Source organism: Mirounga leonina, unplaced genomic scaffold (assembly GCF_011800145.1).
Source record: "Mirounga leonina isolate KUSES-001 unplaced genomic scaffold, KU_Mleo_1.0 Mir_447, whole genome shotgun sequence".
Lineage (NCBI taxonomy): Eukaryota > Metazoa > Chordata > Mammalia > Carnivora > Phocidae > Mirounga > Mirounga leonina.
In genome coordinates, this window is record NW_023270757.1 from 547,414 (window position 1) to 571,993 (window position 24,580).

The 24,580-nt window shown below is 39.7% G+C and overlaps 1 protein-coding gene across 2 annotated transcripts in view; it reads left to right on the plus strand.

Moving 5' to 3' along the window:
- The first annotated feature begins 2,065 nt into the window (after positions 1 to 2,065).
- Positions 2,066 to 24,580, plus strand: part of MLLT3 (MLLT3 super elongation complex subunit) — a 285,130-nt gene continuing 262,615 nt past the window's right edge. Inside the window, exons 1-2 of one of the 2 annotated variants that reach the window (XM_034987920.1) lie at positions 2,066 to 2,332; positions 3,718 to 3,898. In XM_034987920.1, coding sequence (XP_034843811.1) covers positions 2,321 to 2,332; positions 3,718 to 3,898 — 193 coding nt within the window. In that variant the 5' untranslated portion in view covers positions 2,066 to 2,320. Of the gene's footprint in view, positions 2,333 to 2,771; positions 2,790 to 3,717; positions 3,899 to 24,580 lie in introns of those variants that run through there. The other variant, XM_034987921.1, reaches the window with a different exon arrangement.

A 24,580-nucleotide genomic window follows, 5' to 3' on the forward strand; every position in this document is an offset into this window, starting at 1 on the left:
CTAATGGCACATCCAGATAACCATCAGTTCCCTATCTTATTATTTTGAAGGAGTTCTAATTATTTTATCAAAAATTGAATAATGCATAGCAAGGAGGTCCACCCTTCACATGGATCCCAACACACAGCTTGTCTATGTCTATGTAAACTTAGTCCTGATAGACACACACACACACACACCTACTTGTACAGATATGCAAGATGATACGCATCTATGTACGTGTAGGTCAGTTGAGAAATCTAAGCCCTTGGATTTGGATTAAAATGTTTCTCCCCTCAGTGGTTCCCTTCACTCTATGCTACTAAATCCAACAGAAGGGTGGGAGGAATTGGGGTCCTCAAGCCAAAGAAGTTTTCCAGGTTGTAACTGGGGAGAGGTCGGAGTGTCAGTTTTAGTAGTTCAAACCACTCGAGTTGGAGGGATGGATTGGAAATTAAAGTTGGCCCAAAGTGCTCTGATCTGATTCGGGTTCTCTTTCTGTGAGCAGCTGGGAGAACTGAAAACCAGCCAGGACTCCGGATGCCCCAGGTAACCTCCTTTCCCCATATTGCTCTCTTTAATCCAAGAGCTGAGACAACTTGCTTTCGTGGTTTTAAGAAAGAAAAGAAGAAGAAAGCCAGAAAGTTGAGCCAGAAAGAGGAGAAGAGGCAAATAAAGAGGGAAGGCAGGGAGAAGAGAATGAAGCCGAAGGAAAATTCAGAAAGAAGTTGGGAGGCGAGGGAAAAAGGGGAGGAAAGAAAACACAGACGGGCAAAAAAGGAATGAGGGCTAGGAAGATGCAAGGATCTTTCTTTAACGAACTGGAGTCACACCCATCTTTCACTTTCAAATCAATCGTCTAGATCTTATCCGTTTCCTTTGTGAAGGTTGTCCGCATTGCTAAAGGAAGCTAGTCAGTACTCCTCCCCCTCGCCCCACGCGTGCCTGCGCTGCTGTACCCTGGGCCCCTGAGACCCAATACATCCCGAGTGGGAACCTTTGCAGGAGCGCGACTCTGGGAACACTCTTGCGGCCGGTTGTCACCTGGGAGCCTAACCGGATTAATACCCAGAGTTGGATTACGCTGGCTGTCACCAATACGCCTAAAGATTATAATCCAATTTATGCACATTACAGCCAGTATTAACTTTATCTGCTATTTTAAGACTCCCAGTTGCCCCGCGTGTCCTCAGAGGACAATCCTTCACGTTCTGATGCAACCCACCAGGCTGTCAGGAGGGGAAGCCTCCCGAAGAAAACAACTCCAAGCCGGGTCCCTGAGGGTCTGCACCCGGTACTCGCAGGTGTCCCACCTTCACCTGGGCACCGCTTTGTGTTGTCTCCCAGCCGGGGATTACCAAAGCGGGAGGAGTTCCCTTGGAAGGAAATAGCACTTTTGTTCATTTCATTTTTGAATTTTCGGTGGCGGTGGCAGAAAGGCGGGGAGTGGGGCGGGTGGGCGGGTGCCTTTGAGTAGATGGGAAAGGGGGCCAAGGGGACTGTTGCCGGTTATAACAGTCTCAGCGAGTGCTTTTTGATGTTTGTTTGCAGAGTGGCACTGCTCTCGTTCTGTCCCTAAATAAGTTTGTTTGGGCGTTGAGTTCTTTCCTTTTCAGCACAAAACCACAAAAAGACGGGGTGGGAAGTAAAAGAAAGCCCCCTCTCCCCCCTCCTCCCCCGAGCGTGCTAACGCCGAAGACTTGATTTAACACCCCTTCTCCGGCTGCTGGGGGCTCTAGGCAGTGGCTACATTCCAGCAGTTTTAATCCGTTTTTTATTGTAGGGCGAGAGGAGTTTACACAGGGGCCGGGATGGCTCCCCAGCTGGCCGCTCTCCCCACTCTAGCGCCCCTTCCCCGCCCTCTGCTCCACCTCCCCCCTCCTCCCCAGTAGGAACCTGTTACTTTAAGCAGGGCGTTCCAGTGTGGCGGTGCGGGCCGCCGGGGTTTCGGGAGGTGGCCGGTGATTGGCTCCTTCGAGCTCCCCCTGGCTTGCTCGCTCGGCCTCCCCGCGCGCTCCGCCCCGCCCGCGCGCCCTCCCTCCGCCCCGTAAGGCTCGGAGCCCCGGTGTCAGGCGCCACGGCGCATGCTCCGGAATCTCATCCTCTGGCCCTGGAGCTGCTGCTGCTGCTGCTGCTGCTTTTGCTTTTGGGGCTGAGTTTAATAAGCGAGCGAGCGAGCGAGCAAGCGAACGCGGGGGGAAAAAGGCAGAGAATGTCCGCCATCTACCCTCCGCTCCTGGGCGCGCTCTCATTCATAGCAGCCTCTTCATGAATTACAGCTGAGGGGGGCGGGGGAGGGGGGTACCACACAACACCCCAGCAAACCTCCGGGCCCCCAGGCATGGCTAGCTCGGTAAGTACATGCAAAAATAATAATAAAAGACCCCCCCTCCCCGCCTTTCCTCCCTCGCCCTGCGCCGCCGCCGCCGCCGCCGCAGCCCAGACAGCGCCAGCGCTCCGCGGTTCCAATTAGAGAAAGGTTGGTACGGCTTGCAGGGAGCTGCTGCCTCTCCCTCAGCCTCCGCTCCCCTCCCTCCCTCCACCCCCCCCCCGGCGCGCGCACATACACACACACACACACACACACTCACACACTCGCCCCTCCACCCCCCCCCCCTGCGCCTCCCTCTCTCTTCGCCTCTCTTTGCAATCGCAAGAAGCGCACTCGCTCACACGCGCGCACTCACACACACACTCACACGGTGGAAGGAGGCGAATAATAACTCAGCCATATTTCAGCCGCCGCCGCCGCCGGGAGCCGCGGGCACAGTCCGGGGACGCGGCGAGCAGCTTCGGCGGCCGCTACGATGGTGCGTTCTCCGCGGCGCGCGTGTGTGAGCCGGAGTGTGCGGGCTGACAGCGGCGGGGCCGCACGCAACTTTGCCCCCGCGGCGGGCTGAGCGCAGTCGAGCCTCGGCGGCTGTCCGCCCGCCGCCCTGCCTTTCTGATTTTTATTTTTGGGGGGAGGTGGGAGCTACTTTGGGGCCACTTTGGCTCTTGGAAGTGTGTTTCGGGGGCTCTGCGAGGCTGGCCTCGCCGATCGCGTGGGGCTTTTCGCTGGGGGTGCGGGGTGCCTTAAGTTATGGATGCCTCGGCGTGTTTTCCTGCGGGCGTGTGTGTGTGTGACGACGTCTCATTTTTGTTGTGCACGAACCCAGTGCTAAGAGCACGGGAGTTTGTGCCCATCAGCAGAGGCTGCCTGTAGTTTCATTCCGCCTGGCACAGCGCTCCACACGCACGCACACACACACGTACACAAAGACTTCCTCGGCGTGTGCCTGTCGCCGCGGTACTTTCAGGGAGGGGGCTCACCAGAATCCCCCCTCGGGGTCCCGGCTACCTCCCTTCCCACGCCGGGAAACCGCCCCGGCATCGCCTCCTAATTGTCTTCTAATTTGTTTCCGATGCATTTGTTGTCGGGCTTGTAGTGGCTGAGTGTGCTCTCCCACTTCCCCCCCACCCCCCGACCCGCGGACCCCCTTCCCGACTGGGGCAACATTCCGTTACAATCCCCGCCGGTGTGGATGCGGGGCGCCGGGAGCCGGGCGGGCCGGGTGGGGTGTGTTTGGGGGTGTGGGGTGTGCGCGCCCACGCGCGTGAAACGTGGATGCAGAGGGCACCGCCGTTTCCTTTTATGTGCGTTTCAAGAAGGAGGAAAAAAAATGTCAGGCGCAATGTTCAGTGTCGAACGGTCGCCTTCCTGTTGTTCACGGCTGTCTCTCCTCCCCCTGCCCGCAGTGTGCCGTGCAGGTGAAGCTGGAGCTGGGGCACCGCGCCCAGGTGAGGAAAAAACCCACCGTGGAGGGCTTCACCCACGACTGGATGGTGTTCGTGCGCGGCCCGGAGCATAGTAACATACAGCACTTTGTGGAGAAAGTCGTCTTCCACTTGCACGAAAGCTTTCCTAGGCCAAAAAGAGGTAGGGCTCGAATACAAAAGGAGCTTGATAAAAAATGTCTTTGCTCGCGGAGGAAACAATCGCGTGTCCCGGGCGGTCCCCCTGCCCCTCTCCCCGCCCCCCGCGTCGCGCTCGCCGGCGTCGCCTCGGGACCAGGGTGCGCGGCGCCGCGCTGGCCAGGTCCGGGCTCCCGCCCGCGCGCGCGCCACTTCGGCTTCGGGAAAGTCACCGCCGAGAAAGGACCGTCAGGTGTCGAGTGTTTATTCATCCCAAGCCAGCCCTCACCGGTCCTCTGGGGTTAGCCGCGGGTTCTGTGGGGAAGGTGCAATTAGTTGTTGGATTGGGAGGTGTCGGGGGTGGGGGGTGGGGGGTGGGGCTGGAGGGAATAAACAGCTTGCGCCTTTTTTTTTTTTCCTAGAGAAATTGAGATTTACCTGTGTTTTAGCAAGGAATGCATGGGATGTAGTTATTGTTTCGTCTTGAGAAGTCGCCTCTCTTTAGGGTCTTCTCTGCCTTCCACTGGGTGCCGGTTGTCACAGATTTTCCTTTCTGTGGGTTAGCCACCCCTACCCGGCACCATCAGCATTTTCTGCTTAGTCGGGGCGGGGGGGGGGGGGGGAAGCGGCTTACTCGTTCCTAGCCCCCGATGGCACTTGATTGCTCCTTCGATTTTTGAGCAGCGTTCCGAAGTCTCTGCCCCATGGGATCTGCGGGGAAGAGGGTCCCTGCAAAGGTCGAAGCTAAGTTTCAGAGGAACGATGTGGTCCTGCCTTCTGCTTCAGTCCTTCCCCACCTTGGTTTTTAGCCTGGAACTCTGGTTTGCATAATCCAGCTCAGCCCCTCTTGCTCCCAAACATTTTCCATAAAGGGCAGGACAGTTTTGAAAAAAAGAAACGGGGTGTTATTTTGGAAGAAATTTAGAGAGGGTTTGAGAAATCCGATTTCTATTCCCTTCAGCCTCCTGAAAGCTACTGTCTGGTTGTTTTAGTTGGATTAGTGGAGGTAACAGTACAAATACAATAAGGTGCTTTGTTTGTGAGCAGGTTTATTTATCTAACTCGACACAATGGTTAGTAGTTATCTTCCATTTGATCCGTAATCTTTATTGGCATCTAGAACTCCTGCAGTTTCTTAGAGTAACATCATAATAAATCCATTCTGCTTAGAGCTACTGGAAATTATTGAGCATTGAGGAGCTGAATAAAGAAAGGAGAAATGCTGTGTGCCTTCGAGGTGGCAGAGGTTTGTGTTGATGCTTAGTTTTGTTTCCAGAGCTCATGTAATGGGTTGTAAGATTGTATGTTTTGCCTTTAGTGGTTTGTTGTATAGCTCTTCTTGAAAACTTGAACAGTTGAATTTGATGGGCTTTGCTGGATGGTTAATAAATTAATCCAGCCTCTAATAGAGGGGTAGGAATATGCATGGCCTCTAGGAAATAACATTTCGATTTTGTTAGCCTTTTAGATCAGAATATAGCCAGAGATCTTTTACTTCATATGTCCTCACCACTGTAATTAGGATGAGGATTGTCAAGTTTCTGTCACTGTGTGAGGGTGGGTGTGATGCTTTTTCCTCTCCCTCTCTTCACCGCAGAGGAGTTTAAACAAAAGAAACCACCTTCTAAGATCCTTGGTATCCACTGTTAGGACTACTTGGCTGCTACTCACTTCGAAATGAAATACATGGAACAAAAAAAGCAATATTTATTGTATTAGGAAAACTAAGTCAGTTGGCAGAAGATGTAGCTCTTAAGATAACTTTGTTTAGGCGCCTTAACAATCAAGCAATTGGCATTATGAAATTAAAGGTGACCAACCTCCCCAGATTTCACCACTGTTTCTGTGCTTCAGTGTGTCTGTGGAGATGTTCCCCTGCATTTCCCCTACTTAATGATTTTCTGTCCAGCCCGAGGGAACATGAGGGTGCTGCCCGGCAAAGCCCACACCTGGGAGTTGTTGCTAGGCGTGGTAAGCTGCTTGATAACAACTGATGTCTTAGGCGTCTCTACTGAGAGATGCCTGCTTGCTGGTTGGGCTCTTCAATTTTTTATTTTCAACTGTGGAGTTTCTTTATGTAGTCTATAAGCCATTGTTTTAAAATGTTTATTTTTGGATTTTTATTTGTATGTGTGCTTCCCACGATGTGACAAGTCCTGGGAAAAATGCCAGTTTACATAGCCCAGGAGAGACCTTGTCATACTGTAATTACACATGATTCAGATTGCAAGAGAAGGTTTCTCTGTTCATTGGGAATAGTTAGTTGTAAATTCAAGTAACACCAAACATGCCACTTAATCCTGGGACTTATTTTTGGGCTTATAACATCTTTCAAAATGATAAGAATAAATACAGAATAAGGATGCCAGGCATTGCAGAGTCTACTTCTGTACCTTTTAAGGTGCTGTATTTGCCATTTTATAGATCTGTAAGTGAGAAATTGGAAAATGGGAAAAACTGCAAGAATGGCTTTGTGAAAAACCTGAGTTACAAGATACTTAAAAGAAATGCACATACGCCAAGCTGTAAGTGGCTATTGATAATGACAGGTTAAATCACTTTCACTATATACAGTAGCTGATAAACAGAAGTGGACCTTCGCACTGAGGATGAACTGCTCAGCCACTAAGATGGATGAGTCCTTAGTTTTGTAAATCTTTGGTTTGGAAAAGCAAATTAATTTTCAGGTGGATTTCCTTTATTTCACAGTAATATCATGAGAACTTGTAGAGGAAGAAATTCCAGTATTTTCAACTTGTTGCCTAATGAGAATTACATGTACCATTTCAGAATTGAGCTAATTGGACTTGAATTAATGAGGGCTTACTCTGTCCCGAAGATGGGTTGGAGATTTTCAACTTAAAATTACTAGCACAGAGTCCTAGAAGAGAGATTTTGATGAGATAGTGAAGCCTGGAATATCCATTAGCTGGTACAGAATAGGCAGGTCAGAGTATAATGCATTTTAAAACTATCTACTGCAAAAAAAGACCATATCTTATTTGCTAGTACCAAAGATTATAATAGTCTGATATGACTGAAATGGTCACATTCAAAACATTTCATTTAAAATATTAATGTTTTCATTTTCAGTATGATGTGAATTTGAGTGAACTTTCTTTCCAATTGCAGCCATTCTTAACTATTGCAGTCTGTTCCACTGACATTTATAATATGAAATCTGTTGCTTATTATTTTATGTAAGCTAATTTGGCCACTGGTATGATTTGATAGCTTCTTATTTGTAGCCCTAGTCCTTTGAGTGGGCAGATAAAGCATAATAAATCCACACTTAGAACTTTCCTTTGATTTAAATGGTTGAGCTCAGCGTTACTGCGTAGTTCTGATTTGTGTTAAGGAGTCTTCTGGAATAATTTGGGTAACTTTTTATCAGGGTACCTAAAATTGGAGACCAAAGTGGTTGAAGATACTGCGTGCACGTGGTGTGTTTTCCCTTCTGAGGTATTTAAAAGGTTTCAGGAAAAAATAAAGATGGGTAACTATTCTGATACATTCAGTGAGTGTTAGAAGATTTGTGTAGAATTCTGTATGGAATTAAGATGACCACTGACAGCAGTTCTACTACTTGGCATTTTGAAGCAACATACGGCATAATTTTCCAAGGCACTTAAAAGCTGAATTATTGAAGGAAATCTCATATGCTGTTAGTGGGAATGTAAATCGGGCACGGACATTTTGGAGGGCATTTGGCAACATCTATTAAGATTTTAAATGTTTACACCCTTTGACCCAGCAATTTTACTTCCAGGGATTTTCCAACAGATAAAGCTTTACAACTACACAAAGTTACAGCATATTTCTTGTGACTTTTTTAAACAGCAGAAATTTGGAAGCAAGCCATATAGGGGACCCCAGCTGGGTACAGTTAAATGATAATGATCTATTAAAAGGGGGTAAATCTAGGGGCGCCTGGGTGGCTCAGTCGTTAAGCGTCTGCCTTCGGCTCAGGTCATGATCCCAGCGTCCTGGGATCGAGCCCCACATCGAGCCCCACATCAGGCTCCCTGCTCCTCAGGAAGTCTGCTTCTCCCTCTCCCACTCCCCCTGCTTGTGTTCCCTCTCTCGCTGTGTCTCTGTCAAATAAATAAATAAAATCTTCAAAAAAAAAAAAAAGGGGGTAAATCTATTCGTAGATGCAGGATGATCTGCAGGAGATACTAAGTGAAATAAGGCAAGTCGCTAAATCAGTGTGATCCCATTGAAAAAAATATGCCTATACAGATAAAAAAATGTATGTGTGTATGTGTATAAGTAAATGAATTTTGGATGAGTGGGAACCCAGCTCCTACCAGTAGTTTTCTCTAGTGGGTGCTCATGGTGTTGGCAGTGATAGGAGGTTGTTTTGTAGTGTCTGATTTTTTTTTTTAGAGTTAATTCTATATATTTAAAACATTCCAGTGAGCACTTATTACTTCTTAAGACTAAAAGACAAAGACTAAAGACCCAATATAGAACTGTCTTGGGTAGATATTGTTGCTCAGTGGTGAGGAGTTAGGGTTAGGAATTACAGACTTATATTCAAAAGCTGGCTTGAGAGACTCCTTCTGTGATCTTTTTCTTAAGATTTTATTATTTGAGAGAAAGAGTGTGAAAGAGAGCAGGAGCAAGGGGAGGGAGAAGCAGGCTCTCCGCCAAGCAGGGAGCCTGATGGGGGACTCAATCCCAGAACCCTGAGATCATGACCTGAGCTGAAGGCAGATGCTTAACCAACTGAGCCACCCAGGTGCCCTTCTGCTTGTGTGATCTTGAGCAAGTCCTTTCTGTGTCTGTTTTCTCACTTGTGTTCTCACCTGTGTTCCTGAAATGATGGAAGAATAGGACCATTACCTCATAAATTGAGGATTAAATATGAATCAGCTGTTCTCAAATTTATTGTTCTGAAGACTGCTTTACACTGTTAAAAACTGCGCCCCCTGCTTGTGCTTGCTCTCTGTCAAATAAATTAAAAAAAAAAAAAGAAAGAAAAAGAAAAATTGACTCCAAAGAGCTTTTTTTATAGAAGTTATATCTATCAATATTTACGATATTAGAAATTAGGCCTGAAACATTTAAAAAGTTATTTATTAATTTGCTTAAAGATAACAATAATCAACGCATTAAAGGTAGCATGTGAATAGTATCTTAATGAAAAATGAGTATTTTCAAGAAAAAGGAGAGATGTGGTAATTTACTTTTTTGTGTACAAATCTTTTTGATATTTTGAAATAACTGGATCAGCTTATGTGCTTCTGCATTCAGTCTGTTGGGTTATCACACATCATGTAGCCTCTGGAAAACACAGTACTCTCATGAGAGAATGAGTGAAGGAGGCAAATAATGTCTTAGAGTTGTTATAAAAATAGGCAATCCCTGGGAAAGGTTTTGGGGATCTTGGGGTCCCCGAATACACTCAGAGAACGTCTGATATAAAATATTCACAGAACCTGGCACAGATCAACTGCCCTATTAATATGTGGAAGCTGATTTTTTTTAAAGCCGTTATTATCATTGCTAATAAAAACATTTAATGGAAAGAGGAAAGAAGTCTTCCAAGGTATTTGCATGGTTAAATTCCATTACAACAATTAACAATTTTTTTTCAGAAAAGGAAAATCCAAACTTGGGTTTTAGTGGATATATTTTATAGTTAATATCAGTGTCCAGTTTATGGCATATTATTTGTATAAGCAGAAGCCTTTTACATTTGTTATTTTAGGTGACTCTGTATATATATATTTTTTTAAGATTTTATTTATTTATTTGACAGAGAGAGAGATAGTGAGAGCAGGAACACAAGCAGGGGGAGTGGGAGAGGGAGAAGCAGGCTTCCTGCCGAGCAGGGAGCCTGATGTGGGTGGGACTCGATCCCAGGACCCTGGGATCATGACCTGAGCCGAAGGCAGACGCTTAACGACTGAGCCACCCAGGCGCCCAAGGTGACTCTCTGTAGAACTACCTCTATGAGGTAGACAGGGCAGGGGTATCAACTGGTTTCATAATTTTACCTTAAAGATTCTTTGTTCTTTCTCTTGGTTCTTTCAAGTTTCCTTCCAGTGGTCTTCTACAGGCCAATTCTTAGCCCTTAAGTTGTTTTTCTGGTTAACTATTACAGATGACCCCTTCTACTTAACATAGCTTTTACAGTTCTAAGATGCAGAAAATTTTTTTTTCTTTTTTTTCTTTTTCTTTTTTTTTTTTTTAACTCTCTTAGTGACTTACGTCTGCAAAAGATAACTTGGAAAGCTTAGATACTTGGGAGGAAATGTGAAACACAATTGTCCCACTTACATAATTAAGCAAAGACTTGGTGTATTACTGAACTTTAGACTCTAATATTTATTGGACAGATTTTAGAATAATTTTGATCTCTGATCTCAGGGTTTCTCACTGTCCCCATGGAAGTAATACTGAATTCTATAATTTTTTCCCTTGGCTTTTAAACTTGCTTGATTTTATGTTTTACTCCTCAAACAAGAACCTGCCTTGTAGAAAGAGAAATTCTCTTGTTTCAGTGATACATATTAATATTCTTTTGAAACATTTTGCTTTGTGTGTGTGGCCAGAGTCTCTAGTTCATCCTCTTCCTTGTAACATACATTTTCATGCTTTAATCTTTTATTCTCTTGTATTTTGTGGGTCTCCTTATTCCTGTTGTGCTGTATTCATTTTTGAGACTATAATTTGTCTGGAAAGAGTCCATTGATATTATAGGTAATTCATTAGTTTTCTTAAACTTACAGATATAGAACTTATACAGTGTACAGTCTGGCTTTTATGAGGAACCCATATATTTTTTACATGCAATTGAAAATAGTGTTATTTTCTTAACTTGCAGGTGTGTTCATTATGAAAAATCAAACCATAGAAATATAAAGAAAAGTTATCCTGAAAATTCTTTATAAGAGAACCATAAGAACTATTTTAGTAGATATCTATATCTATATATACAAACACACACATGTTAACTATAAGTTAACCTGAATTCATTCAACAGGTAATTTTTGGAGTTCCTGTGTGGCTAGAACACTTTTAGGAGCTGGGGTTACAGCATAAGTGAACATTCCTACCCTCCTGGTATATGGGGAAATACCATCTTTTCAGAGCTGGATTTTATGGTATTACATCGAATATACATTTATTACAACTTCACATGGACATTTAGATTGTTCTTAGTTTTAATTTGTTATGAATAATGCTATGATGAACATCTGAGACATTGATTTTTATGGTTTTTCTTGTAATTTCCTTGTGTTAAATTTCCCAGAAGGGAGATAGTTGAGACAAGGTGTATAGATTTTAAATTTTGATAAATGCATTACCAAACTTTCCTCCAAAAAGGTTGTACCAGTTTATACTTCCCCAGGGGTTGGGAGAATTCCCTTTTCCCCACATGGTTGCCAATACTGGGAATTAACAGTTTTTTTTTTGTTGTTGTTGTTTTTGTAAATCTTTGTCAATTTGCTGGATGAAGCAAAACTTCATTTTTATTTGCATTTATATCACAGTGCTGCATATCTTTAGGTATGTGTATATTTACTATTTGTTGTTTATGATATGCCTGTTTTGTGCCGTTGTTGTATTTCTCAGAAAAAAACACGCAAAAAAACCCAGGAAAATACAAAGGAAAGAATGATATAACAAACATTCACATCCCCACTACCAAGGTTGAATAAATGTTTACATTTTATCATATTTGATTCTTTGTTTTGATTTTAGAGAATTAGGTATTATAGATACAGCTAAAGTTTTTAGATGCTTCCCAATCCTTTCTTTCAACTCTTCAGACTTTCTTCCATTCTGTTTATGTACTTTCACACATTTATACTGCTGCAAGTAATAGTATATTATGTTATAAAATCTCCATGAAGAGTATCATACTGGATGAATCCTTTTTTAAAATTGAGATATAATTTGCATACTATAAAATTTACCCCTTTAAAGTGTAACATTCAGTGGCTTTTAGTATATTCAAAAAGTTGTGTGACAGTTGCCACTGTTTAATTCCAGAACATTTTCATGAGTGAATAATTTTATATCTTGCTATTTCCCCCCACTCTGTGTTTGAACCTTTTCACACACCCTTCATCTGTAGAGAGCCAATTCATTTCCTTTAATTTCTTCTCTTTAGTATTTCATGGTAGGAAGAGGTTCTAACTGCTTAATTTTCTGTTCCCCTGTTGAAGAATATAGAGGTCATTTTCTGTTCTGTGCAGTGACCATCTTTGAACGTGTTACCTTGTGCAAATGAACAAGATTTTGGATATAGGCCTGGAATTTGAGTTGTGTGTACGTTTTCATTTGTATTAGACATTGTCAGATTGCTCTACAAAGTAGTCGTGACAGTTTATACTCTGTCAGGGAATGAGTACATCTTCTGTACAGCTTTGCTAACGTTGGATATTTTCAGATTTCTTATTTTTATATTTAGTTGAAATAGGGTATCTTTTCATTTGCATTTCCCTGGTTTCTAGTGGGGTTAAGCATTTTCTCTATGTTTACTGATCATTTGGATTTCCTCTTTATTGACTTTTAAAAATATCCTTTGTCTTTTTTTAAAAAGAAACTATTGGGATCTTTGTGTCTTTTTCTTATCTGTAGGATGTTAATCCTTTGTTATTTGCATTGAAAATATATTGTCTCATTTTCGTTTCTTTTTCTTGTAGCCTAACGTATGGTATCTCTGTCATACACAAGTTTTTAATTTTGCCAAATTGATCTATTTTGTTTTGTTTTCCTGTGTGGTTTTGGGGTTTTGTTTAAGAATATAATTTGTGGGCTTGGTAATGTGCTTAACCAACAGACTTTATATGTGCAGGATACAGGGAATGGACTGGGGGAGAAGTAAGAGAAAGAGGAGGTCCCTGCCTTCAACGTGCTTGTGTCTTGTAGAGCTGGAAAGATCATTTGAGATTCTTCATCTTTGTTTATCCTCTCTTTTTACTTTGAATCGGAAGCCTAGAAATGTGAAGTGATCTTGCATGTAGACACAATGAGTCACAAGTGTGCTGGTGCGAAAAGATAGCTAGTAATAAATGGTGGTAAATGTTTACTTTTAAAATGTTGAATATTCACTTATATTAGACAAATGTTCAGCAATAACGGCTTTTGTAGGCATGATCTAGGATTTAATTAAGTGGTGGTAACCATGGTAGATGCTGTTTAAGAGGGAAAAGGTCTACAGCTACTTTCAGGCAAAATCAAATTTATTGTGTGGATTAATTTAAGGTTTCCTTTGCAATTAAATCATTAGGAAAAATTGTTACTGAGTGGTAGGTATCTCCTGATATTTTGCCTCCCCACCATGGTAGGATTGTAACTCCATAAAGGATCCAGAACATTGTTTTAAGAAATAATGTTGTATCGGGGCGCCTGGGTGGCTCAGTCGTTAAGCGTCTGCCTTCGGCTCAGGTCATGATCCCAGGGTCCTGGGATCGAGCCCCGCATCGGGCTCCCTGCTCGGCGGGAAGCCTGCTTCTCTCTCTCTCTCCCACTCTCCCTACTTGTGTTCCCTCTCTTGCTGTGTCTCTCTCTGTCAAATAAATAAAATCTTAAAAAAAAAAAAATGTATGATGTAATCCTTTTAACTTAAGTGTGATAAGTTTGCAGTGATTAAGGCCTGAAGAAGGCTATTATCATTGAATTTCTAAACAGATAAGGCTAGTACTTGGGTATGATTTAGTTGGTATGTAGTAGTTAACAATTAACTTTTTGGATAAAATCAATGCATCATTTTTTTTTTTTTTAAGAAAATTATGGTTTATCTTGAACTTAATTCTGACGTCCATTTATTTAAAATAATGTTAATAAGTGATTACAAAGATGATAGTTGAATTTAGAGTTATTATCCATGTCAGAAGATTGATATTCTCTGAGCCAAATAAATTTTAAAATATTTAATTTTACCAAAAGTAGATTTTTTTTGTTTCTTTTCAGCAGAAATTATTAGTTATTTTCCCATCAATACCAGGCCAAATCCTGTGTGTATGTACTGATTTTAAAAAGCAAAATATACATTAACAATTTCCTAAAATATTAATAATAGCAGTGGTCTACAGAGTAGGGAGAGTTAATGTATCTTAATGTATCTGGATATAAATTTAGTCTACATGATGCCTTTAATCATTGCAGGTAGGTTTTATGTCCTTCTTCTCCGTCCCTCCCAGGGTGGTGTTGGGGGAGATTATTATCAGATTATTCTAGGTACCTATTTATTTTGATATATATTTGTAACATTTTGGATGTCCAAAAGCAAGGTTCTTTAGACTTCCTGTTATCCATACCTTTTACCCCAAATACTTCATAAATATGAGTTGCTGTGTAATGGAAGGTTTCTTTGTATTGAAGAAATACTTTATCTTATAAAATTTTTTCCTTTGTTTAATTTCTTTCCCTGTTCCTGTATTACAAGCAACTGTTTTGTAATGATTAAGTGAAAAATAGAGTTTAGACTGTTGGGATTTGGTTGCTTTTAGTGGGGTAGTTTATTCAAAATGTTGATGTAGCTCCAAATTGTCTTATCAGAGATGCTTGTATGACTTCCTACCTATGCACAGAAATAGTAAGGAGCAGTGGGAAGCTACTTTCTCATCATATAAACACTGAGCAATAGCACGTGTTCCATGCTCCATCAGTCCCGCAATGGCCTCTCCTTGTATATGTGTCCATTGTTCCTCCTATGTTGCATTAGTTACACATCCCATGAGATGGGACCTGTATTTTCATTGTGGATAGTACTCATACCGTCCATCAGTGTAGTCTGGACATTGGAAGTTTTTGGCAACAATATAAAGGCAGATATTGCAAGTCAGTAAGAGTTTTAGAATCCCGACTTTAGCTTCCACTCCCCTAGGTGGTAAATTATTACTCTGTGTTCTGAAACTGATATCTTCTGTATCTCTAATAATTGACTTTGTGTAAACAGAACCACCACTTGAATTTAGCAGGAAGCACTGTGTTGGCTGAGAATCACATTTTCTAGAATGGGTTTTAGCCTATGTTATAGGCAAAAATGAATTTTTCTCCTTTTCTGTCTCTTCTTCCTTAGTCTTTTTTTCACCTACTTTGGATGCTTTTTAAAAAAGCTAGTCACAAATTTGAGAGCCTTGGCCAGGTCTATCACTTTTTTTTTTTTTTAACTACTTAATCCATGAAATACAACTAACTAGCCTTTTAGCTTTAAAAATAGGAGTCAGATGTATTCCAGAAACTTGTAGAGCAGTATTTAGCAATGCAGTAGGAAAGGCCCTGGGCTGGGAGGCAGAAGAGGTATGTTTGGACTGAATAAGCTCTGTGGGCTTTTCCAACTTTGAAATATTATTTTTCCTTAGTTTTTTTTTTTTTTTAAAGGGTAAGTTCTGAGCATATATTTGATCTAGTGTTTTCCTAATGAAATAACTACCATTTATTAGATATCAACTGTGTATTGGTCATCACATGGATAGACACGTGTTGCTGTGTTTAATTTCTTATGTTTCATAATGTGCTGGTTTGGAGAATAATTCTTTTTGAAAAAAGAAAATGTTGATATGAACTTCAGTATATTGGGATTTTACCTTTTTTAATGGTGAGTGAACAGTGAACTGGGTGAAAAGACTCACCTGCAGTAACAGGGAAGTAGGGTAATTAACCACATAGCTGATTACGTTTTTGTTATGAAAAGTTACTTTCTGGTAATATTGGTGCTATTTATGCCAGCCATCAACACTACTTGTAGGTTGGAACATTCTAAGAACTCAAGATACCCTATGTTTATTTGAAACTTCTGCTTCAAATATGGCTCTTGACCAGGTCATTAGACCATTGGGTTTTTCATGAAAGTTAACTGATTTTTTTTTTTTCTGTTTCATACGATGTAGTCCAGACCTTGAGATTTTTGTCACTCAGTTTGTTTTTCTGAAGCATCATGTTTCAGATAACTACTTGTGTTTCTGTTATCAAGGAAATAATTGGGGACTTGGACTTATCATGTAAACAGGTTAAAATAAAGTATGGTATATCAAATATTTGATCACTCATCATATCTTCAGGGTTTTCTATTTAATAATTCAGATGCTTAATTGAAGTTGTCTTGAAAAGCAATTACCCTTCCACTTTTCACTTATGACTTGCTGCCTAACTTAAAAAAAAAAAATTCTAGCTATCATTCCAACCTGTTAAAGAGAATTGTGAATGATGCTAGAGCCAAGGATTTAATTATATGAATATACAAAAATACACAAATGCAGACAATTTGAAGAGAGCAGCAAATAAATGAGAATTATATTGTAAAGGCTACTCAGTAGCTTGAAGTTAGTGCTACTTGACATAGTATCTTTCTGCAGAGGCTCTTTTTTTGGTTTATTTTCATCATTGATTTTAGTACTTGATTCAGGCCATTCTCTTTATATGAGAATGGCCAGAATTGTTCATTACTCACATTTTGAGAATTGTGCGAGAGATAATACATTTGTGAAAAGATGGGAAGAAAATGCTATAGCAAAATGTTAATAGAAGTTATCTCTGTGAGGTGGGATATCAAGAAATATATCAAATTGGCTTTATTCCAAGATTCAGCACCCCCATCTAGCAAATAGAAAGGAGCTTTCAGGAAATGCTTATAAAATTTACTGGATTTTTCGAGCTTTCTTGAATAAGACGTATTATTTATGTGAAGGTAAAACTAGATATTTAAATGTACATATGGACATGTTTACAATACGCTTTTTAGTTTTTTTTTTTTTAAGTTTAGTCTCATTTAGAACAAAAAAATGTCTTTCCCAAGGAACACTTTCATATTTTGTTATTTGAAATTTTAATCACCTTGTCGTTCTGAGTGTTCTTTTAATAGTACTATAATATATGCACAAATGGGACGCCTGGGTGGCTCAGTCGTTAAGCGTCTGCCTTCGACTCAGGTCATGATCCCAGGGTCCTGGGATCGAGTCCCACATTGGGCTCCCTGCTTGGCGGGAAGCCTGCTTCTCCCACTTCCCCTGCTTGTGTTCTCTCTCTCTCTGTCCAAAAAAAAAAAAAAAGCACAAATGTTTCAAAAGTTGATTGTAAACTTTAAAGAAAACATGTAAATCATATTCTTACCTTTCTTAACAAAGTTGCTGTGTTGAAGTTGTAAAATGAATCAGATTAACCTGACTTATGAGTACATGATTCATGTAAGATGTTCTTTGTAACAGAAAGACAACCATGTTTAATATTTCAGTACAGTGTACATTTTTGAAGTACTTAGGAATATTTTGAAAAGTTTTGATCTTTTTTTTCCTGTGGAGTTTTGATAAGTTTATTAATTAGTGTGTTTATCTTGATGTGTGTAGTATTAGAAAAATTTCCAGAGCCTAAATCTGACTTTAAAAATTGACAGCAAATGAAAGGGCATACTCATGCTTAGATGTATAGTAATAGTGGCAGGAATAAATGGGATCCGTAATTGCAAATAAAGACCCATTTCCAGTTTGTGTCTTTGTGTATAATTTGGAAGTTAAATGTTAAATTATGAGAAATAAAAAGTACCCAAACAACTACTAAAAAGCAAGACAAAAATAATGTTTGGGGCAGGGAAAGAAGAGGTGGTTCTTTTTGGATGGATGCATACTTGTGTAAACACAATATTTTAGTATTAAAACAGTTTAAATAATATTTCATATATAAACTACAAAAATAACCAGAAGTTTTAAAAATAAAAATGAAAATGTAATTTCATGTTTTATATACAGTAGATAAATATGAACATTCCTTAAACACAACTAAAAGAAATGATTTCTGCAAAATGACGGAGTTAATTTTAGTTGTCTTGAAGGTCTCTTTGCAATCCAAAATTCATCCAGTTAAGTCCATGATATTATGATGTGGGATATTAATATCTTTACCTTTTTAAAATTAAAATAACCATTGAAAGTAGTATGCGCAAATGCATATCAAAACTGTACATCAAATAAGAATAAGTCTGTTTTCCCTTTGGTTTTAGCTGCTTTTACAAAATTCATAAATGACAGATTAACTCCACCTCAGGATGTGAAATGCAAAAATTGATGTTTGTGATCAGAGCATTTCTTTATTAGCTGCTTGAATAAAATTGCCATTTTAAAAACTTTTAGTTCCATTTACTAGCATTTGGAGTAACATTTTCCATGGGCTTCATTTAGTTCTGATAAATTTTTATTTAACTATTTCTATTCCTTTGGAGAGAATTCTAAATGGGATTCATAATGGCCTGGATTCTTTTCTTCAGGATTAAGATGTGTATGAAAATGAGGAAAATAGACTCTTTGACCCCATGATTACAGCTCCCCATATTTGCTTACTACTTTTATTAATTTATGTAGGTGGCTTAACTGCAAATACAGAAAATCAAGTAATTGTTTTAAAACCTATTCTAACTGAATCCTCAGGGGGGACCACACGAAAGCCTTGAGAGTTTGAGTAATACGAAGACTTGGTTTGAGTATTGCAGATTGTTAGAAATTCCAAATTTGGTACTAAATTAAATATACTCATAGAATTTTATTATAGTACAGACAAAGCTATGGTAGAGCAAGATAATGTATAAATGGCCCTTATTTGGAGCATATAGAGTGGGAGCATATTTTGCAGTGAAAGGGGAACTAAAGGAAAAGGTGTTCTCTACTTGTAGACTTGTAAAGGCCTCAGAGTTTTCTTTATGTTATTGTAGAAAGACATTATTTTTGCTTTGGCGTGCTTAAAACTAAAGGGCAAATGATCCAAAAGAATAATCTTGAAATTCAATAGCAAGAAAACTACTTGACATTGTGGGCTAGAGGCCAGCAAACGTGTTGCTTTCATTGAATGCGTGGGAAATGGGGCAGGCCTGGAATTTAAAGAGACAGGGTGCAGTATGCTAGAAAAGAAAAGCCCTCCTGTATGATTTGCCTACTGGGAGAAAAAAAAAAATAGACTTACAGTTTTCTCTAAGGGATCTTTATTGGATCAACTATTTAAGACACTGAGTGAATTTTTCCTAACTCTGCCTCCCATCTCCCTTAGCCATCTTCTCTTGTCTGAAATTGGTGCCTGGTAAATTTGTTTATAACAGAAGAGAAGCAGCTTTTCAAATAAAAGTACTTTGTAGCCTGTTCAAATGGAGTATAATGTAATTCTCCCTGAAATTGAGCACTTATTACTTTGTTTATGTAGCTGTTTAAAAACGGGGGGAGGGTGCGATGAGGAGTGGGAGGGGGGACTACTGGAACCTTTGCTTTAGAAATTTCTTTTTTTCTGTCTGAGTTTCCTCCCCCATCCACTCATGAATCCCCCTTGGCCCCCTCCCCCACCTCCCACAATCCTTCAATAAAATAGTATTTAAAAGACTTGAATAACCAGTCCTATGTACCAGCTTCTTGCTCGAGGCAATAATGTTGTACTATTTTCAATGGGTGGTCTTGAATCTCCATGGGAGATTTCACAGGCAGTAGGCTCCAAGACCCACTAAGTGTATTATTTTGAACATAACCAGTTAAATTCCTGAGCCATAGAGAATATACAGAGATAATTTTACATGATTGAAGTCCCATAGTTGATTACTTACAAATCCATTTATTTAGTTTTATTTGAAGAATTTATGGCTTAAATCCCTAAAAGTGACACATATTATTAACCCAGGATTTGAGGTTTCCTTTTTAAAACAAGTAAGCCATTCATACATGTCAATTCCGGAGTACCCATTTGTGTGTATATTTTAATTCATAGGTGTTTTTTGTTTTAATTTTTTTCCTTTAGGAAGCCAACAACTAGTAGTCATTTCCAAATGTTAAGTTGTTGAAGTCCTATTTCTCCTACTGGAGAGGTACTGTAAGATGATAGGATGTATTATAATAAAAAAATAGATCAGATAGGTTTATAATCAGTATCTTTTGCTTGTGGCATGGAGCCGAAATGTATAGTAACCTGAAATTTCACTCAGATTGCTTTGGGTTAAACCTCCGTGGAAGCAAACAAGATTGAATTACAAATTAAATACTGGATTGAGATTGCCCTTTGGGGAAAAAAAATGTTTCTTTAGGCAACCTTACTTTAAATAAAATATTTACTTATTTGTTGTAAATATTGAAATGGGGACTGCTGCTGTCATGCCCATTCCTGCATAACTTAGTTGAAAGTAATTTTGGGAGTTTCTTCCCAGTGTGAACCGGTGGTTATTCACCAGTGTGATAGCATAACTTTGTTGGGTCACTGATTTGATGACTTTTTTCCCCTTATTTACATTCTTGAGAAAATTAATTTCTGAAGAATGTCGGATTTCTGTTTCGCGTACATATCTCTTAAGTCCTGAAATACCTGTTTTCCATCGGCTAAGTGGAGAAACGTTTAGGAGCAGGTATCCCAGATGTATTGGTAAAGCCAGATGATCTATGATGAGAGATCATTTTTGTTTATTTTAAACAATGTAAGTAATTTTAGGTGGAAAATTGCAGGCTTGGAGGAGCTGAGTGTGTTTCTTGTATAAAAATTATTATACACTTGTTTTAGGTCATATGTAAAATGATGTGACTTACGCAGTTTTCTTCACTGCAAAATTCACATCATTTTAAAATGTGTCTCATCAGTTTATGGCACTGACTAAATGTTTGCCTTTTCTTTTTTAGCTCAGGACTAGTCCTTGAATAGCTAAAAAGTTTTCCAGTAGTCTTTATAAGTAAGTTTAAAGCAGTGATAGCCATCTGAAGTTTATCTTGTATAGCCAGCATTTAAGAGTTATTAAGATTGTCTCCACACAAAAAAGAAACTGCTCTTAGGTCCATACATGCGAATAAAAGTTAAAGGTTGGTAAAAATGAGCTTGTCAAGTAAACTTTCTGACTGAGGAATAATTTTGTTTTCATTATCTGTTCCCTTGGCTGAAAATGAAATAGAAACGATCTGGTTACTAAAGACTGGCGCTGTATTGGATCACTTCCTTGAGCTTTTGCTATGATCGTGGAAGGCAAAGTTAGACAGCTGCTGTAGATTTTGCCAGTGTCCTCACAAAAGAAGTTGTTTAACCCTGTTAGTTTCAGACACTATCATTTCTACTTTGCAGATACCCTTGCTGTGTTCAGTATGAACAATGTCCTCGCTGTGTTAGATAGGAGTGTCTGTGATTGCGATTTGAACTTGTGATTTATAGGAAGGTGGTGTAGCAGAAAATGAGTAATTTTAGTACTCCATTACAACACAGTTTCATGTCTTGGAGTATGACAAATCTCAACAGGTTTGCTTATATTGAGGCAGATTTAAAAACTTAAGACTTTTCTATTAGACTTGGCTTTTTGTACCTGAAGATTGTTAGGGAATTGGGAAAATTGTGGAAAGGTGTGAAAATGGAGTTTGACCTACAATCCATGACAGTTGGGTATTTAAATGTCCTTTTTGGGGCTTGAAGTCCAGAGGAAATACTAAGTCATTGGCTTTAAAATCTCATTTTGGGTAAGTGTCGAATTAAAACAGTACCACCTACTCTCACAATTGATGTCATAGTGTTAAAAATCCCAACGATATTGGGTTCTTTTTGCATAATGTATTTGCATCTTTGTCATGGGTTTAAAGGGCAGGGAAATACTTCGTTGTTAAGGCTGAAGACGGCAAGATTTTGAAACCTACTGCTATGTGATTAAATCAGTGTGTTTGCCCTGAGGCTTCAGCCACTCAATCTGAATTCATAGTCTAAAATTTTGGATTCCTTCTCTGTTTGAAAATAATACTTCTTAAAAATTTTAAGACGCCCTTTGCCTACTCAGATGAAAACTACTGAGGCAAATGACCAGGGTTAAGATTTTCATGCAATCAAGACGGAAGATAATTTCAGTATTTTAAAGAGAAAGTTCACAGCCATTTTACATAAAATTTTACTGGGCTTTTCGTTAATCTAAAATAACTGGTCTATAAGTACTTTATCAGTGAAAACTGCTCAGCATGTAAAACGAGGGGTAGAAGGAGCACAAAGGCTTCCTGCAAATTAAGGGCACAATGAGCACTAACGGACTTGCCAGCCATCTCCAGCTGTGAGATTATTATCGTTTTTGCAAACCCTTTTCTCTCAAAACTAAATCAAGAATGGTAGAGTCCTGATAAAAAGAAGTGTAGAAAAGCCTAACTAATCCTTAGATGAGTTACTTCAAACGTGCCAAAATAGAATAAAATCAGTTAATAGCATGGATTAAAGGTTACTTTTAATGCATTTTTATCACTCACGTTGAGAATTTTGTTGTATGTTAATGCGTTTGGCCTTGGTTAAAGAAAAAAAAAAAACAACAAAAAAACAACCGGAGAGAAAATATAGTTAAATTTGAGAGATTCCATAATCCAGTTGTTATGAGGAAATTTAGTACTAACGTTAGGTGCCAAAATTGACCTAAGAGATAAAAGCTGTGTACTTGAGATCAGAGCTGTAAACAGGTGACTCCAATTTAAAGCGGTAAATTTTCGGGTTATAATGAGAGGGCTCATCTATGTACTTCAAGGGTTGATATATTGTATAGATTTTAAAAAACAATATGGCTCTGTGTCCTTGGATAAATATGTACAAGTTGTTCCTTGGATAAGATCACAGAAGAGTGCTAAAATCAGGTCTGGATCAGTGTTTTAGAATTGCTTGATTCTTACAGGTGGTAAAGAGAGGAGGAGGAAAAGTAAGAGGCAGGTTTTTGGGTGCAAAGGTAGTCTTCCCCCTGTATGCACATATCTGGGATCTTTCATATCCTGAGGAGACTGTGTCGTCTGTACTTTTAATTCAGAATCACGTGTTTGCCAACTACTTACTTTGTGAAATACTTTTTTCATTTCACTGGCATATTATGATAGAGCTGCCAAAAGTACTGGATTGAGGAAAAACTGATTTGGCATTCTGTCGTTGGTAAGAAGAATTTTAAAAAGTAACACGTCTTCCTCTTTTTAGGTGCAGGGACATAGCTGTTGGGGTGTCTATGTATCAACCTTAATAAAACTTTATTATAAGAACCTGGGCACTGGGAGATTTTATAATCATGTCACATTTGCCACGCCCCTTAGATGCCAAACTCTAAGTTTCTCTAATGGGAATTAGCATTTATTTTCTTGTAATGGGTGTCTTGCTTTTGCTGTGGTTTAATTGGAAATAGCTTGACTGGTACCCTCAGCACGTGTGTGTGCTGTGTATGTCAGGTCCTTTCATGCGTGTGCCATCCCACATAGAGTGATTTTTTCATAAGCCATGTGAGCATTAAGGTCTGTTAGTTTACTCAAAACATACAGTTGCCCATACATAAATTTCTTCTGTTTGATATGCTGACCAAATTTAACCTTATACAAAGCTTCTAGCTTGAATGAGTTTTGCAACATTGAATAAATACTGTACTGTATAGTTATTTATGTGCTCAAGAAGCTGAACTTTCGTTCCATCCCATTAAGTTCCCATGGGATAGTTATTCTAGTAAATCAGAAAATTTCTCTGAAAGCAGAGTAATTCTTAATTTTTGGAGGCTTGAAAATGGGGAAAATAGCCATATGCATGAGGGGGAAGAAATTCTAGTTGATCCACATCTAAAAAACAATTCAAAGTACTTGGACGTCTTAAATTCTCTTGGGGGGGAAGAAACCCCACCACAATGCTGCCGAATTGTTTTATTTCTGTAGTTATGTCTTTGTGTGTTTATAGGAGCGGGAACATTTTATCTTCTGTGTTTCTGTTGAGGTTGTTTTTCAGCAGTGTCCCAAGAAAAGTCCTGGAGGCTAGCTTTGAAGCCCTGTGGACAAGCTGGATATCAAAGAGCCAGAGGAATTCGGCAGTAATTGTTTTATGGCTGGCCAGAAATCAGACCTATTTGTATAGGTAGCACACAAAATAGCTGTGATTTGACAATTTGGTGCTATTTATACCTACCATAAAAAGAGAAAAGAAAAAGTTAAAGGGGTATTTTGGAAACAGGAACTAAGCTGTAAATGCAAATTGCTTCACCATTTTCTCAAAGGAACAAAAAAAGGAAAGGGTTAGGAAGTTTTTATTGAAGCTCCGTTATTGAGGATCTGTCTGCTTTCAAGACATTTAATATTTACTCACACTGAGACTACACTTCTTTCTGTTTTGCAGTTTTTTTTTTTTTCCACTATTCCCATCTGAATAAAGTTATTTTTGTGGAGCAAAAGGAATTCTCTGGAGAGGGGGACAGTGCAAATCACAAAGTTTCCAGCTCTATCTTAATAGACCTTTAACATTTCATCTTACTGTTTTTATTTAGCTTTGGATAAGAACCATCTGCTGTTGCTAGAGCGAAGTTTTTTCTTTACACATAAGTTATATTTTCAACAAGTAGTCATAGGTTGTTTACTGAGGTGGTGGGTGAGGATTCATGGCATTTCAGAAATATACAGAAGGAAATTTTCACAACTATTCTTGTGTCTGCTAGAGAGGTCTTTTTGAATACAAAGTGCCTAAGCTGTTACTCTCACCTGGAGTATATTCCAAGCTCAAGGTGGGCGGTGTATCATGGTTTGTACGTCCATGAGCAGCCCAAAGTGAAGTTTGACTGTTTCCAGAATGTCATTCAGACCTTTTGAGGTTGTCAAATGCTTCATTGTTTTGTCTTGAAACCCCCAGCCCCAGAGCAGTCTGAGTCTGGGGCATTGGGGCAGAGAAAAAGCAAACACGTCTATGATTGACTACATTTTTTTTTTTTTTTTCTTTTTAAAGAAACCCTAGAAAATGCCTGGGGACCCCTGGGGGTTTGTCACAATTTAAAACCATTTTA